The 17,064-nt window shown below is 49.7% G+C and overlaps 3 protein-coding genes across 5 annotated transcripts in view; 1 reads left to right on the forward strand and 2 right to left on the reverse strand.

The window, feature by feature from the left end:
• The window catches only part of syngr3a (synaptogyrin 3a), a 57,539-nt gene that overhangs the window by 15,917 nt on the left and 24,558 nt on the right, over positions 1 to 17,064 (forward strand). The window lies entirely within an intron of this gene.
• On the reverse strand, positions 80 to 2,580 carry ccdc97 (coiled-coil domain containing 97). The gene is made up of 5 exons (XM_062485876.1): positions 2,180 to 2,580; positions 1,701 to 2,025; positions 1,268 to 1,534; positions 890 to 1,001; positions 80 to 709 (listed from the first exon to the last, which is right to left on the reverse strand). Exons 1-5 carry the CDS (start codon positions 2,327 to 2,329, stop codon positions 586 to 588), a joined length of 978 nt encoding a protein of 325 aa, XP_062341860.1. The 5' UTR covers positions 2,330 to 2,580; the 3' UTR covers positions 80 to 585.
• rpusd1 (RNA pseudouridine synthase domain containing 1) lies at positions 2,888 to 7,019 on the reverse strand. Of its 3 annotated transcripts, none has more exons than XM_062485900.1 (6): positions 6,805 to 7,019; positions 6,112 to 6,316; positions 5,511 to 5,634; positions 5,174 to 5,276; positions 4,327 to 4,428; positions 2,888 to 3,731 (listed from the first exon to the last, which is right to left on the reverse strand). In XM_062485900.1, the coding sequence occupies exons 2-6, from the start codon at positions 6,291 to 6,293 to the stop codon at positions 3,316 to 3,318; spliced, it is 927 nt and encodes a 308-aa protein (XP_062341884.1). In that variant the 5' UTR covers positions 6,294 to 6,316; positions 6,805 to 7,019; the 3' UTR covers positions 2,888 to 3,315. The 3 variants fall into 3 exon arrangements, with proteins under 3 accessions (XP_062341884.1, XP_062341876.1, XP_062341870.1); XM_062485892.1 differs by having other exon boundaries at positions 6,112 to 6,330; XM_062485886.1 differs by having other exon boundaries at positions 6,112 to 6,367.

The raw sequence follows: 17,064 nt of genomic DNA on the forward strand, positions 1-17,064 counted from the left end.
CTTAAATAATAGTAGTTGTTATTATAACATTTACATACATATATTTATGAATCTATAAAGAATAAAAATATATTGTTTTTGCCCATATCTTTTATTTATTTTAAGGTAGACAAAGAGCATCGAAATTCAGTCAGGTGAGTGATGCCAGTGCTTGATACTTCTCCCATTGGCCTTCCAAACCTTGGTGTTACCATGTTATGAAGATGAAGTGAAGTCCTGGTGGTGGAGTGTACACTACCATGGTAACCATTACCATTATCACATGACCTGTCATTCAGCCAGATAAAGGACCACTTTTCCTTTAGGAAAATCAACCAGAAGAAGCTAAAGAACTCCATATCTAATACAGCACTAAGAAGTATGAGTGAAACTGATCAAACATACAAGTACAGTAACAAACAAATACCAGGTCACATTCTGTACTTTTGCCTCATATGAATCTTTTAAGGTTTTTTTATATATACCTTAAGTGATCAGCTAAAATTGCTGTTGCATGACATATGGAGCAGTCTTTACATTTGAATGTGAAAAAATATAGAAAGGTTTCAGTAATTATTACACAATTAAACATGTTTAATAACATATCTATAGCGTCATCTCTTCCTCCTCCTCCTCCTCTTCATCATCATCATCATCATCAAAGTACTTCTCTTCTGCATCTCTGCTCACAATGTCCAGGTTGTCATAGTCAGGGTTTTCATCCACCTCACTGCAACACAGAGAGATCTGAATGGTCTGTTTTCCATAACATCATACTAATTTATCTTATGGTTTTATCCAAGGCGTCTACAGGTATTTTAGCTACAAACTATTCTACTAAATACTAATATTCTGCCTCTGGAGACTCAGTTGATGAATGATCTGATGTTTGGTGTTCCCTGGAACCTACCTGTAGTTGAAGTCCTTGTCCTTGCCATCCAGGAAGCGCTGGTGCATCTGACTGATGAACTCATCCCGGAGCAGAGCCTTCTCCTGCTGGGTGGGCTCGCCCCCACGGCCCTCTGGGAACCCACACACACGCTCTGTCAACACCTCAACGCATGGCCTTTTAGCATATCAGATAAGATACAAGCTTACTGTTTGCACAGTGTCACATTAACATAAAACTGTTTTATATCTATGGTTCCTGTTGATATAAAGTATAACTACTTCATATGTTTGCAATAGATACTGTCTAAGTAAAGGCCAGACAATCTTATGAGTGTATGCTTGTGTGTGTGTTTGTCTTAAGGAGGAATTTAAAGTGTGTGTGTATTATGACAATTACCCTCCTCCTCCTCCTCCTCCTGTGCTCCTTCCTCCTGGTCCTGCTCCTCCTGTAGTCTGTTCTGGATCAGTTTCTCCTGGTAGGAGTTGAGGAGGAGGTCAGCAAGCCCCCCTGGGCCCCCTCCCGGCCCCCCCAGCCCGGCCCCTCCCTGCATGGCTTCCTGGGAGCGCTCCAGTAGTTCCTCGTCGCTCAGGTATTGGCCGATGTACTGCTCATACAGCAGAGGCTCTCGGACACGCATCTGCTCTTCACTGAAGTACTGGCCCTCTGATCAGAGGCAGGGAGCAGGGAGGTACACCCACATAGATGAATTACATTACCAAAACACGTGTTTATGACTAGAAAACAATTTGATGCCAAGCAGACACAAGACAGAGCACCAACATCTGGAGCTGTGTTGAGTGCTGGAGGAGATTGGGATGCTGTAAGCTACCTCTCTGCAGCGCCCTGAGGGCAGCGTAGCGCTGGTTACGGAGCCTGGTTTTGTCGGTGCGGCCGGCGGCACGTCGCTGCACCTCTCTGCAGTAGTGCTGAGCCCGAGGGTCCGCGCTGAGATGGGAGAAGGCGTCCAGGTGTTGTGGCTTGATGTGGGCCTGGTAGCGCTCCAGAAACACCAGGGGTCTGGTCCTGTACTGATGCAGCAGCTCGTCCCTCCGTTGCTCAACGGTGAGCTCCGCGTCTCCTATCTGTTGGCTCTTCACTGGACTCCCACTCTGCGCTATCGCGTCCACCATGGCATACACACCGCCAGGGGCACCCTAGAAAGAATCCAGACAAACACACAACGCTCAGTTCAAACACATGAACTCAGCTAAACCGTGCTAACCGTGCAAAACGTAGGCTACTTTGCTAGACAGGGAGCCATAGCCATGGGTTTACAAGTCGATGTCGCCTATAATTTTTCAGTCTCACCTGATTCTGCACTATCTGATGTTCCGTATGTTCATAGCTAGCGGTGTCAGAGCGGCTAGATTCGAGTCTCGGTCTCTCCGAGTCAGGTTCTGGTCCGCAGGCAGGAGTTGCGGTATTATGAACAACATCAGGGTCGATCTCTCCCCACATGATTTAGATCATAATATGGTTGGCAAACAGTTTGGCCAGATATTCAGACAAAATCGTGTTATCGAATTATCAGATGTTGCGTGGCATTAATACAACATATATGAATGATTTTTGCTGATAATATCTGCGAGTGCTAACATCTTGTGTTTCGGATAGCGATAGCAACACAGTAAATTCGTTTTTTCCGCTTTCGTCCGTCGATATTTTCGGTCCCCGATTTCCAGAAAAGAAGTTCCTATGCTCACCAAACTCCGGTGTAACACCACATTTTTTGACCATCTTATTCCATTACCGTAGATGTCCGTTACATGGCTGGAAATGCCTGACACACCAACCAAACTATCTCAGCAAACTCTGTCCTTCCCATAACCAAAAGACGATGACCTGGGCACAAGAAGTCACGCATTTTGACGGTAACGGAATACGATGGTCACAGAATTTGGTGTTACTGTACACATATTCATGTCTTGAATAGCAGCCTAATCCATTTATCGTCATTGATCTGTGCTGATGATATTAGATCATTACAATGTGAAGAAAGTGGCAGTTACAAATGAACACATTGGTCAAATTTATTACATGGCAAACAACAAATGTACAAATGTACTGTATTCAGGCCATACAATCATAAATAATGTTGTAGGCTAGCCTAATAACTCCTACAGATAGCAGTCTGGGTGTTGCAGCGCGTTGACGTGGTTTCCTTGACAACTGGATTCTGTGAAAATCTTTAATTTGACTCAATAAGGCAGCAGGTTCTGAGCTAAGTTGCTCAAGTTAAGACGCTCTGGATAAGAGCGTCTGCTAAATGACTAAATGTAAGTTAAAAGTCCATACACTATTCAGTTCACTGTACATCATCTCCCCCAAAATCATGCAATATTTTGTAGACTTATGTAGATATGAGTCACGAGCAGGTGATGTTTATGGTGTGTAAGGACGTGTGTAAGGACGTGTGTAAGGACGTGTGTAAGGACGTGGGTAAATCAGTCCAGACTCCACTCTCTCAACCACTCCTCACATCGCCTCCTCTGCTCCTCACTCTCCTCTGCAGGAGTGCCCTTCCTCCTCCCCCTCCTCCTGCTGCTCTCCTCCTTCTCCCTCTTCACCCTCTCCTCCTCTACCCTCCTCTCCTCCTCCTTCCTCCTGCGCTCCAGCAGGGCCTCCACAGCGCCCTCTACAGTCTGCAGCGAGCGCTGCGGGAGCCACTTGGGGTCCGTGTCCGACAGGAAAGGGTCTCCCGCCCTGGCCTGCAGGGTCTGGGGCTCCAGGGGAATGTGGAGCAGGTGCGCGTGCAGCATCATGCGATAGGGGGCGCTGTCGGACCCCTGGCTGTAGGTGAAGTCCCCCACGATGGGGTGGCCCCTGGCACAGCAGTGCACTCTCAGCTGGTGTGTACGGCCTGGGGGGTGACAGAAAACCAGGGTTGACCATCCAAAGCAACAACGCTGTTGGTTGAACTAGATAATAAGCAAAAGGATCTACTAAGCAAACAAGTTGACTTTCGAAAAAAAGTTTCCCCCAAAAAGTTTCCAAAAACCTAGAAACTTTTTTGAAAAAAACGTTGAAAGGTTGATTTTTTTTTACCGGTAGTAGTAATGGCTACTTTTTACCGAAGTAAATGTCAGAGCCCACACTTCTTTACTTTAACTTGAGTGAAAAAGTGTAGTCAGTGCTTCAACTTTTACCAGAGTCTTTTTAAACATGAGTATCTGTACTTCTACTTGAGTGAAGGATGTTGTACTTTTGCCATCTCTGCAAATGTATAATTGGGTTCAGTTCAGAGGGGCTGTATTCCTTTCTGCCACAAGGGGGCAGTATTTACCTTCCTGTGCACATTATGTCTGCTTTCTAATAGTCCTGTCTGTGGATGAAAGTAGCACCCTGCTCTGAAGAGGTCAGGGTCACCTGTGATAGGTAGGAGAGGCTCCTCTGACCCCAGACGTAAGGTCAGGGGTCATGGCTTGGCTGGCGTGTCTCCTACAGGTGTGGTTTACCTGTGTGAGGCTGCAGCATCACCTTGGTGACGGGGTCCCCATCGTACAGGCCGTACTCCAGCACGGATAGCTCAGTCTGACACGGCTTTGGGTTCTCACAGCCTGGGGGGGGGGGGGGGGGGGGAGGGGGGGGTGGAGGAGGGGGCGGGGAGAGGGGGGGGGGGGAATGGATGCATCAGAGTAAGGTGGACTGAACCTTGTAACCATGTACACTCAACTCTGGAGGCTGGCAGGGAAATAATATCACACTTCCATCCAAAGTACATTTGAGTCATTCCAGAGACACTTTTACCCAAAGTGACTAGAACAAAAACTGTAATTAATTTGAGCTAGTAGTGATAAACATAGAAAGTTACACACTAGAGATCTCAGTCTAGAAGCAGCTAAGGAGAGGGACAGATGAAGAGCCCTCCATGCACACACTGACCCCCAGAGCCCTCCATGCACACACTGACCCTCAGAGCCCTCCATGCACACACTGACCCTCAGAGCCCTCCATGCACACACTGACCCTCAGAGCCCTCCATGCACACACTGACCCTCAGAGCCCTCCATGCACACACTGACCCTCAGAGCCCTCCATGCACACACTAACCCTCAGAGCCCTCCATGCACACACTGACCCTCAGAGCCCTCCATGCACACACTGACCCCCAGAGCCCTCCATGCACACACTAACCCTCAGAGCCCTCCATGCACACACTGACCCTCAGAGCCCTCCATGCACACACTGACCCTCAGAGCCCTCCATGCACACACTGACCCTCAGACCCCTCCATACACACACTGACCCTCAGAGCCCTCCATGCACACACTGACCCTCAGAGCCCTCCATGCACACACTGACCCTCAGAGCCCTCGATGCACATCATGTGTGTCTTCCCCTGAGTCGTGTTCTTGCCAATGGAGAAGTTCACAGTCATCCTCTCCTCCTCCACCCAGCCACGCACCTGGGGACAGGACAACCAGGATGTCACATTAAATCACACCCAGAAGATGAATGACCTCCATGTTCATCCCTCTATCCGTGACCCATGCTACAATGTACACACTGCACAGGACTGCAGGGTGAACCTTTCTTCCCTGATCTGAGCAGGGATTGCAACCCCCTATGATGTGTGGAAGACAGTGCAGGAATCACACCTGATATATCATGTAGCGAGCTGGCTTGCTGTGTCTCTTACCAGAGCAAGGTACGCCTTGGTGACACTGCGGTCCTTGAAGCAGCGATAGGCCCGGCCGGCTGCAGCCTTGCTCAGAGCCACACATAGAGCCCCACTGGTGGAGAAGTCCAGCTGGTGGCAGAACCTGCAGGAGACAGGATGGTCAGAACCACATGACACCCAGGAGGGGACAGGATGGTCAGAACCACATGACACCCAGGAGGAGACAGGATGGTCAGAACCACATGACACCCAGGAGGGGACAGGATGGTCAGAACCACATGACACCCAGGAGGGGACAGGATGACACCCAGGAGGGGACAGGGTCCCACAGATACTGGACGGAATAGAAACAGCAACAGAAAAGGTGCCTAAGTACAGTCAGTGTTTGTATGAGTCATCAGATTGTGATCAGTGTGTCTGGAGGTAACTTCATCCCAGGTGTCACCTCCATACATCTGACTGAGGCTTTTCCTGCTGCTGCGCAGTCTGATGAGGCAGGAAAACACACAACGCAGTCCTTTAGATAACCTCTACTGTTAAAACCCCCTTCCCCCGTGCCCACATACACACACACAGGCCCTGCACACACACACACACACACACACACACACACTCTTACCTGAAGCCGTAATAGGTGCCAGGGTCTGCCAGCTCTGGGAAGAGCAGTTTAAGTTGAGACTGCACCGTCTGTTTCTCGTACCACATCTTGCTGTCGATCCGGATGTCCCAGTGCTTGTCCACCACGATGTAGTCATCACTCCGGTACAGCACGCGCAGGGTGTCGAGACTGGCCGGCTCCATCGTCACAGCTCACCCCGCCCTGCCTTAGGGAGCAGCGCTGCCGGTCAATAACCAACACACCCCATCTGACGAATCTGTTGTTATTCACACACAGCTATATGTTGGCACGAGGCTTGTACCGATCTCGAAAGTGATTATTTCGGTATGTAAGGCTCACCAGGGTTCCATTAGCCAGATAAATAGACAGGCACGGATCTAATGACAGGAACATAATTCCCACTGTGCACTACACTCGTGTGAAGCGGGTACCTAAGTAGCTATTTACATTTCCAGAAATATTACAAACGTCTATATCAGTTAATATACAAAACAAGTAACTCTGCAAGCATAACATTCGTAAGTACCAGCGCAAACCACACACTGCTTGGCAAAGTTAACGCTAGCTACACATGCTAGCTAGTATGTAACGTTAGCTAGCGAGTGAGCAGTTTCAGGAAGAGCAAGCCAGCAATATTTCTATACTAACTTCGTTTTCTTTAACAAATGTTTGTTCATTCTTATTCTACCTTACCTGACGTTGAAACTCTATATTTCTGCGCAGCACAATCTGTGCCATTCATTCCGTGTCCAGTTGCCTACTACATTTGACAGCATGTGAGAGAGTAAACAAACGCAGGAAGGGACGGCTTTGGGATAACTGACAGCTCGCTGAACCAATCACAGGCAGGAGGAGCTGAAGTGGCTGAATCGTGACCAGAGTAAACGATTTTTATCCGAGGTTCTACTTTAAATGTATGCTGTGATGGCAACTCGTTTAATATGTTCGGTGGAAGTGAACGGTGGGATGAAAATGCACCCACCCCTACACTGCCCTCAGTGTCAGCAGCAAGGTGGAAGTATCACTATCAGTAGCACACAGGCATGGGTAATCTATCTGCTGTGTGAGATTGATGGCGTGAAGAGGGGGCTATCGGCTTGCCAGCTCAGTGGAGTTACAACTGACAGCAGAGGGCAGCAGTTCTCCTCTAGTGCTGTGAAATCAGAACATTCTTTTGTTGGACTAGCGATGCTTATCCCGTAGCCAGGTTCATCCCACTGAACTCTCTCTCTCTCTCTCTCTCTCTCTCTCTCTCTCTCTCTCTCTCTCTCTCTCTCTCTCTCTCTCTCTCTCTCTCTCTCTCTCTCTCTCTCACACACACGCACACTCTCTCACACACACACACAAAATCCAGCAAAAATGTTCATCCCAACGAGTGCTTAAAATGCCTGAAAACTGGCAGTAATGTCAACTTTTTACTTAAGTATATGTCAGAGCCCATACTTATTTACTTGAACTTGAGGGAAAAACTGGAGTCAGTACTTCAACTTTCACCTTTTTAAACATGAGTATCTGTACTTCTACTTGAGTGAAGGATGTGTGTACCTTTTCCTGGTGGGCGAGGTCACAGGAAGGAGTGGGGCTGGATTGAGTGCCCATAACACTTCAAACTACACTCCACCCCTGTGCAACATCTGGTACATATGGTCCCTTATGCAGGACAGACCCATGTTGTAGCGATGTGGTCACTCCAGTGTCCTTCATCCCTGGCTGTGATTCGTGGATTAGCCTCCGTCCTGTCGGGATCAGGCGCGTGGCTCCGTAGCTAATGAAGATGTCTGACTGACTCACTCTGCTTCTCTGGAACAGGAAAACTCTGGCATGCCCAGTCACCCACTACCCATAATCCTTCACCACGTTCTACACGTGACCTTTGACCTTGACTGCTGCCTGTCCCAGGGGTCACTGCACAGAGATAAGGTGACCACAGTGATCTAGAGGGGTGACTGGGAGGCATGTCTCACTGCCCTTGTCTGTCCTAATATGGGCCTGCTGAAGACCCCATGGAGGACAGCAGAGGGATGTGTCCTGACGGCTGTATGAATGCAAGCATATGAAATTCCACAGCTACAATGGAGGAGAGCATTAGTCAGGAGCATTGTGTGTGTGTGCATGTGTGTTTTTCTCTGGTTATTTTTGTGTGTGTAGGAGTTGGCCAGCCCACACACACGTTTTCATATCCCCAGGCTGCTCTATTTTAGTTTGCAACTCACCAACACCTCCTCTCCCTCGCCCCTTCCCTGTTTTGGGTGAGCATACAAAGGATGTATGTATGCATTTGAGCGTGTGAGTGTGTGAGTGTGTGAGTGTGTGAGTGTGTGAGTGTGTGAATGTGTGAGTGTGTGTGTGAGTGTGTGAGTGTGTGAGTGTGTGTGTGAGTGTGTGTGTGAGTGTGTGTGTGAGTGAGTGTGTGAGTGTGTGAAGTAGTCCTCTGCATCTGTGTTCTGTCAGTTTAGACCCTACGGTATTTGGAGCAATGTTGTATAACACTGCAAGGCCCTATAGACGTGGGAGTGTGACTAGCCCACTTAGAGCTGGGGGGAGCTCAGACTGAGGCTCACACAGATAAAGGAGAGAGATGGAGGAAGAGAGAGAGGAAAGAGAGAGGAGAGAGAGAGAGAGAGAGAGAGAGAGAGAGAGAGAGAGAGGGGAGAGATAGACAGAGAGATGGAGAGAGAGACAGAGGAGAGAGGAGAGAGAGATGGAGAGAGACAAAGAGATGGAAAGAGAGAGGAGAGAGAGACAGAGAGATTGAGAGAGAGAGAGACAGAGACAGAGAGATGGAGAGAGAGAGGAGAGAAAGAGAGGAGAGAGAGAGAGAGAGGAGAGACAGACATATGGAGAAAGAGAGAGAGGGGAGAGAAAGAGAGGAGAGAGAGAGAGGAGAGACAGACAGACAGAGACAGAGAGATAGAGAGAGAGAGGAGAGAAAGAGAGGAGAGAGAGAGGAGAGACAGAGAGATGGAGAGAGAGAGAGGAGAGAGAGATTCAGCCCCAGGCCTTACACCCAGGTCAATAGAACTGTTCACCAGCCTCTACTGTAATCAATGCCAGCATGCTGTGAGCACTGTTTCCCTACTCCCACAGTGTTATGAACATGATCATGAAGGCAAGTATTTCTCCATTCTCCACAGGCTACAGAGCACTTACGGACAGTTAGCATTAGATCCGGCTCTCAACTTAGAACACTCTCTCAACCAGCCTCTGATGTTCGGTCAGGACATAACTGCCTGTCCAGAATGATGGGGTTTAGAGGCTGCGTCCAGAGGCTGTGTGTAGAGGCTGTGTGTAGAGTCTGTGGGTCCAGCCTGGGTGTAGAGGCTGAGTTCAGAGGCTGAGATCAGAGGCTGGATTCAGGAAAGAGACAGAATCAGAGTTGACCTTGGAGCCTGTCAGAGGGGAGGGGTCAGAGGGGAGGGGTATGCCTGGGTACAACACAGAGGTGAAAATACAATACTGTGTTGCATAACCACGTTTCATAATCCAATCTACCTGCCTGCATGTCTGTTTGAGACATGAGCAAGGTGGCAGGGGACATTACTTCTCCGGCTGTTGTTTCACGAGATTGTTGCGTAACTTCCAAACAGGATTCATCTCACCTCTGATTGGCTGTTCTCAGGGTTTACCTGGGTACACTGCACAGTTTGACACGGGGAGCAGGAGAGGGCTTAGTGATCATGACACATTCATGCACATGCGCATGCGCGCGCACACACACACACACACACCTATTCACCTCTGCCGCTGCCGTGGCTTTGTTCTGAGGGTTAGCAGGGGTTATGTGACTGGACAGAGCAGATTGTGTTCAGTTCTACGTAGCCTGCAGCTGTGACTCAGCTGAGAGGAGCTGGACGAGTGGACCAGGAGCAGTCACGGATATCTCCCCGACAAGAGAAAAGGAGAACGTCCTCTTTTTCCTGTTGACGGAAACACCCACCTTGTTCCATCTCACCTGCCTGTTTAGGAGGGTCCCCTCTGGAGCTGGACTGACCAGGTGTGCCCAGGTGCGGAGACACTCTCCACTGAGGAAACATACCTGTGTCCAGCTGCTGCAAGGGGCTTGACACAGAGAGGGGGAACCTTCTTTTCTCCACAACTCTGCTTGTCTGAGGACAGGACTGAGGACAGGACTGAGGGTCTGGGACGGTTTTGCTGTCCCTCCTCTGGACCGGTGAGGATCAGTGCGCTGCTCTGATTGGCCGTCTCTCAGTCTCTCCTGGAGGATCAGGCCCCCTCTGCCGCTCTCCTGGTCGCCCCCCCCCCTGCCTCCCCGCATCTCGGTGGTCTCCCTGGAACACGCGTGTGCGTGTGTGAGCGTTTGATTCGACGATGCAGGGCTCCTTCCTCCAGGCTCGCTGTGACGAGCCGATCATGACCACAGACTGGGGCCTGCCCCTCCTGCTGGCCCTGCTGCTGCTGGGCCTGCTGTACGCCTTCCTCTACCTGCCCGCCATGGCCCAGAGAGACCTGCTGGAGCAGGCCCTCGGCAACCACACCACCGAGATCCCTCTGCTCGGCAACGAGGGCTGACGCACTCACTCACACACCTACACACACACTCACACCTACACACACCAACACACACACCTACACCTACACACACACACACACACACACACACACACACACACTCACACCTACACACACACCTACACACACACTCACACCTACACACACCAACACACACACCTACACCTACACACACACACACACACACACACACTCACACCTACACACACACCTACACACACACTCACTCACACACCTACACTCACACCTACACACACACCTACACCTACACACACACTCACACCTACACACACACTCGCACATATGCACACGTACGCACGCACGCCTGAATGTAGACACACACGAACAGAAACACAACTCACACAGGTAGACATGTGATGAATGTTTTAGATGATAAAGGAGATATGCAAACATAGGAAATATAAGGGAATCATTTTTAAATGTTGTAAATAAGCTTTTAAAAACCACTGTGAGCTTTGACTCAACATGTTTGTGAACTATGCAACCATACCGATATTTCCTCAGCCAGCTTACCAAGTCTTGCTATCCTACACCTGTGACAGAGAAGGGTGGAGCTTGACCATGGAGGCGGAGCTAGTCAACAAAGGGCAGAGATATACTATGAGGGGCGGAGCTAGCTGGAGAGGTAATAAGCAACAGTACAGATCTCAGACTATGCAAGATCTCCCCAGTTTCTACCATTCAGATGGCATAACCAGTCAGCCAGGATAACCAGTCAGCCAGGATAACCAGTCAGCCAGGATAACCAGTCAGCCAGGAGTTAGTCACTTACCTGGGGGCGTTGTGCCATTTGGCCACATCTTAAGAAGCCAGGCTGTAGTTTAGCAGGACCAGCTTCCTGTCTGTGTCTCCTGGTGTCAAAACACATGAGAATGTTCCCATTTACCTCCAGTGTTTATGGCGTCTTTGTGGGATGAGAGACAGAGACAGAGAGAGAGAGAGAGAGAGAGAGAGAGAGAGAGAGAGAGAGAGAGAGAGACAGAGAGAGAGAGAGAGAGAGACAGAGACAGAAAGAGAGAGAGAGAGACAGAGAGAGAGAGAGACAGAGACAGAAAGAGAGAGAGAGAGAGAGACACAGAGACAGAGAGAGAGAGAGACACAGAGACAGAAAGAGAGAGAGACACAGAGACAGAGAGAGACACAGAGACAGAGAAAGAGAGAGAGAGAGTTAGCAGTGCAACGTACAAGGCCACTTACTTTATCATTTATTTTCATATAAAAGAATGATCTAAGAACAAAATGTACAAAGTAAGTACAGGTTACAGATGGAGGTTCTACACTCAGGTGTAGAACCTCCATCGTGTGGGTGTGTGTGTGAGTGTGTGTGTGTGTGTGTGTGAGAGTGTGTGTGTTTGAGTGTGAGTGTGTGTGTGTGTGGAGTGTGGGGTGAGGAGGAGAAGCCAGTCCCTTACCTGTTCCACGGGACGTCCTCACCATGTTTAATGGACTCATGTTTCTTGTATTTTACCAGACAGGTTCGTTAGTAATTAATACATTTTATTTGTAATGCGCTTTTCCTGCCCTCAAAGCACTAGTCACAACATTCTTAGTAATAATCGAACATACATACATGCATGTATGACACTGATACTGTATTTCTATATATCTTTAATTGATGACACTGTAATGTGTTGGTTTTGCAATTCATGCTTTAATAAAAGACCTGCTGTTGTTCCTGTTGTCAAGACTCAAGTCCGTCTGTTGATCTGAATCCCTCACAGCTCTGGACAACGTAGGCAACCTCATCAGCCAATAGAGATGTAGTTTGGAGGATATACCAGGGGAGAAAAATATGTATTAATTTAGCAGACAGTCTAAAGGAACAGATAGGGGGAGATTTTAACCTGCAAACTCTTGTTTGGCAGTCAAATGCTCTAACCCAGGGGTGTCAAACTCTGGTCCTCGAGGGCCGCTGTCCTGCATGTTTTGGATGTTTCCCTGCTCCAACACACCTGATTCAAATGAATGGTCGTTATGAAACTCAGCAGGAGCCTGATAACGACTGATAGAGAGCTAGATAGAGAGCCAGTTGGCAGACTTTCTAACTCAGGTGATTAGTGATCAGGTGACTAGTTCAGATTGTGTATGCCTCTGTGCATCTGTCACTCTGTACTACATGGGTAGTTTTGGGCTGAATTGTACCTGACTATTCTGTCTGAGCTAGACAAGGTCTCCTCTCTCTCTCATTCTCCATCTCCCTTTGTTTGACTTTCTCTCATACTATCTCTCTTTGTCAGCAACTGTACTGCAGCATGGTTCATTGTGTTTATATGTGTGTGTGTGTACACATTTGACCTCATCCCCTCTGACTAGTCTGGGTTTGTGGGACCATCCTGGTTGTGTTGCATTAACCCCCAGATGGCGGGAGGTTTAGAGAAGAGGAGTACGTTAGCGCTAAGCTAAGCTGCTTAAACAGTCACACTGGCAACGCTGGGACACAGTCAGGCTGTCCTGCAGAGTGGCTGACACATTAAAGGATCAAGCGCCCAGTTCCCATGTGTGTGTGTGTGTGTGTGTGTGTGTGTGTGTGTGTGTGTGTGTGTGTGTGTGTGGGTGTGTGTGTGTGTGGGTGTGTGTGTGTGTGTGGGTGTGTGTGTGGGTGTGTGTGTGTGTGTGTGTGGGTGTGTGTGTGTGTCTGTGTGTGTGTGTGTGTGGGTGTGTGTGGGTGTGTGTGTGTGTCTGTGTGTGTGTGGGTGTGTCAGTGTGTCAAGGAGTTGTATGTATGTTTGTGTGTCAGTGTGTGGTTGTGTGTCTGTATGTATGTTTGTGTGTCAGAGTGTGTGGTTGTGTGTCTGTATGTATGTATGTGTGTATGTGTGTGTAACTGGCATTAATATGATTTATGCACCAGCCATGGAACAATGGCAGCTTTATTTTGCCCCATTGTACTACATCCATAAACATATATGCATCCAGAAACGCACACACACTTAAAGAGACACACACCCCCACACACGCACCCACACACACACAGTGAATACCACCTCCTTGCATTCTGCAGCAACTCTAGTAAGCCCTCCCAGAATGCATCACTACATACATATTTCATCAGAATCACTCTGAACCAAGTTTACGGGCTCTCCACAGACGGACTTTCTCAGCTCCTTCTTTCTTCTCTTTATTCTAACCCTCTTTTAAAATAGTTCACCTTCTCTCTCTCTCTACTTATTATCTCTCTCTCTCTCTCTCTCTCTCTCTCTCTCTCTCTCTCTCTCTCCCTGTCTCTCACTCACTTGCTCTCTCGCTTGCGTTCTGCAAATTGGACAACCTTTGCTAAATTCCTGGTAAGAGTTTCTGAGAGTGTGAGGAAGGGAGTGTGTCAACAAGATGGAGGGTAAGAGGGATGCAACTGGAGGGAGGTGATGGGAAGAGCATGGAGGTCTGGAGAGGAGGAGAGGAGGAGGTGATGGGGAGAGCATACAGGTCTGGAGAGGAGGAGAGGAGGAGGTGATGGGGAGAGCATACAGGTCTGGAGAGGAGGAGATGAGGAGGTGATGGGGAGGAGGAGAGGAGGAGAGGAGGAGAGGAGGAGAAGAGGAGGTGTGAGGAGGAATGATGCCCTACATGTGTGTTCATGTGGGTTAATCCTCCAAGACAGAGACATTAAAGATTAACCGTGGATCCCATGTTTTATTGAGTGGAATTGCCTTCTCTGGGCCTGTCCCTAAACACAGACCTACTTAGCATACGTGTGTGTGTGTGAGTGTGTGTGGGTGTGTGGGTGTGTGTGTGCTTGTTGGCATGTTTCCTCAGGCTTTTTCCCCAACAAAAGGACAGAGACCTTCTAAAGAGGCGTGTGTGTGTGAGCGTGTGTGTGTGTGCGCAAAAGAAAAAGTCACAGGAAAAAAAACGAAAGGAAACAAGAACACAGCGCATCCACCAGGACCCAGCCCCAGGACCCAGCCCCAGCCCCCCAGCCCCCCAGCCCCTCAGCCCCAGCCCCCCAGCCCCAGCCCCTCAGCCCCAGCCCCAGCCCCAGCCCCAGCCCCAGCCCCTCAGCCCCAGCCCCAGCCCCAGCCCCAGCCCCCCAGCCCCAGCCCCTCAGCCCCAGCCCCTCAGCCCCAGCCCCAGCCCCAGCCCCTCAGCCCCAGCCCCTCAGCCCCAGCCCCAGCCCCTCAGCCCCAGCCCCTCAGCCCCAGCCCCTCAGCCCCAGCCCCAGCCCCTCAGCCCCAGCCCCAGCCCCTCAGCCCCAGCCCCTCAGCCCCAGCCCCTCAGCCCCAGCCCCAGCCCCTCAGCCCCAGCCCCTCAGCCCCAGCCCCTCAGCCCCAGCCCCAGCCCCTCAGCCCCAGCCCCAGCCCCTCAGCCCCAGCCCCTCAGCCCCAGCCCCTCAGCCCCAGCCCCTCAGCCCCAGCCCCAGCCCCTCAGCCCCAGCCCCTCAGCCCCAGCCCCTCAGCCCCAGCCCCAGCCCCTCAGCCCCAGCCCCAGCCCCTCAGCCCCAGCCCCTCAGCCCCAGCCCCAGCCCCTCAGCCCCAGTCCCAACACCAACACCGGGACCCAGCCCCAGAAGAGATGACAGGAGTCAGGACTTGCTTGTTCCTCTCATGGCTCCCTGTCCTGTCTGGGCCTGCCCCACCTCACACACACACACTGAAATAAGGAGATGAGAGAGGGAGAGAGAGAGACAGACAGAGGGAGGGAGAGAGAGACAGAGAGAGATGGAGAGAGAGGTGTTTGTGTGACGTCTGTCCATGAATTGTTAATGAATGTGTCAGCGCAGAGCTTTAACTAGGTAAGGAGCCAAAGAAACTATAGGAGGAAGGAGGAGAGGACAAGAAGAAGGAGGAGAGAAGGAGGAGAGAAGAAATGAGGGGGAAGGAGGAGAGAGGAGGAGCGGGGGACCAAGGGATGCTAGAGAAAGGAAAAGAATGAGAGAGAAATGATAGAGGCAGCAGCTCATTAATGTGACAGTGACTCTGGAGCTGTTCCAGAAGAACATTTCAGACAGATTGTTCTGTTTCTCCATGAGAGTCTTACAAACACACAAACACCACAGACACACAAATAAACACACGCAAATAATCATTCTTTTTATTTATTTGGCATTGTCATTACATTTACAAAAATGTTTGTGTGTATGTTCGCTTGGTTACCAATGCAGTAAATGAGTCGTGCAAGAAGCCTGTGGGGAGTCTTAATCTAAGTCTCTTGAGATTCACACACACACACAGCAGAGATTCCTACAATCAACATGTACGCCAGGTGGGTTTTTACCTGTTCTGTCAGCAGGTGAGTGGATGAGGCTCGATCCTGAGGCTGTGAGCTGTTTGACACGGTTGTCATGGCGTGCTGTGTTGACTGGTTGCTGGGACGACTGTGGGAGCCGGGGACTGGCCCTGATCCCTATGGCGCCACTCAGAGAGCATGCTGGGTAAACACAGAAGCTCCTGGGACCAAAGTGACTGGTAATGACACCTTAGAGGAACACATGCGTGTGTACCCAAGACATGATTAGAGTCAATCATAACCTTACTCTCTCTCCCCCTTTCTCACTTCCTGTCTCTCTTTACTTCTCTATCTCTCTCTCCCTCTATCTCTCTCCCTATCTCTCCCCCTCCCTCACTTCCTGTCTCTCTTTACTTCTTTATCTCTCTCTCCCTCTATCTCTCTCTCCCTATCTCTCCCCCTCCCTCACTTCCTGTCTCTCTTTACTTCTTTATCTCTCTCTCCCTCTATCTCTCTCTCCCTATCTCTCCCCCTCCCTCTACCTCTCTGTCTCCCCCTCTTTTCTCCAGCTCTCTCTCTCTCTCTTCTTGTTCTCTTCTCTGTTCTTCAGTCTTAGATCCCCCTGTGTGTGTGTGTGTGCTTGGGGTTTAGCTGTAGTGTTGTTTTCTATGGATGAGAGGGGTGCCATGTCCCAGTCTCATACAGCCAAAAGTAGGCCAGGGAGTACGACCCCATCCCAGCTCGCTCTCTCTCTCTCTCACACACACACACACACACACATGCATACACACACAGTCAATTTTAATTAGCCCAAAGCACACAGCTTAGCTCACAGGGTGTGTGTGTGTGTGTTTCAGCAGGGTGGCAGGTCGCTAACTAACTGGCGTGTCAGGATCTTTCTGCTTTTGTCCTCGTTTACGGAAATGAAATCTGTCCCCTCAGTGACCCATGTCCCACAGGTGCAGAGTGGGTGTGTTTGAGAATGAGAGGAAGAGAGAGAAAGAGAAGTAGAGAGAGATGACAAAGTTAACGTGGTCCAGGACTAGTTCAGTCTGTACGTATGTAGGAAGTGAGTCTGCTACAGTTCTGGATTCACACTTCATGTTCTTATTGTAAGAGGACCTCAGGGATGTTAGCAAGGGATTCTGGGATTTTGAGTTCCTTTTCTCTGACCATCAATCAGATTATCCCTGTAAATTCACATCATAGAGATACACACACACACACTCACTCACACAC

This window comes from Osmerus eperlanus, chromosome 2, assembly GCF_963692335.1.
Source record: "Osmerus eperlanus chromosome 2, fOsmEpe2.1, whole genome shotgun sequence".
Taxonomy (NCBI): Eukaryota; Metazoa; Chordata; class Actinopteri; order Osmeriformes; family Osmeridae; genus Osmerus; species Osmerus eperlanus.

Excerpts from the sequence above, each read along its gene's own strand:
- ccdc97 (XM_062485876.1), bottom strand. The coding sequence starts at position 2,329 with ATGTGGGGAGAGATCGACCCTGATGTTGTTCATAATACCGCAACTCCT. Across the intron at positions 1,535-1,700 it reads CCTCAGGGCGCTGCAGAGAG|AGGGCCAGTACTTCAGTGAA; the intron begins GTAGCTTACAGC and ends GCCTCTGATCAG. Across the intron at positions 1,002-1,267 it reads GGAGGAGGAGGAGGAGGAGG|AGGGCCGTGGGGGCGAGCCC; the intron begins GTAATTGTCATA and ends GTGGGTTCCCAG.
- rpusd1 (XM_062485900.1), bottom strand. The coding sequence starts at position 6,293 with ATGGAGCCGGCCAGTCTCGACACCCTGCGCGTGCTGTACCGGAGTGAT. Across the intron at positions 5,635-6,111 it reads GGCACCTATTACGGCTTCAG|GTTCTGCCACCAGCTGGACT; the intron begins GTAAGAGTGTGT and ends TGTCTCCTGCAG. Across the intron at positions 3,732-4,326 it reads GATGCTGCAGCCTCACACAG|GCCGTACACACCAGCTGAGA; the intron begins GTAAACCACACC and ends GTCACCCCCCAG.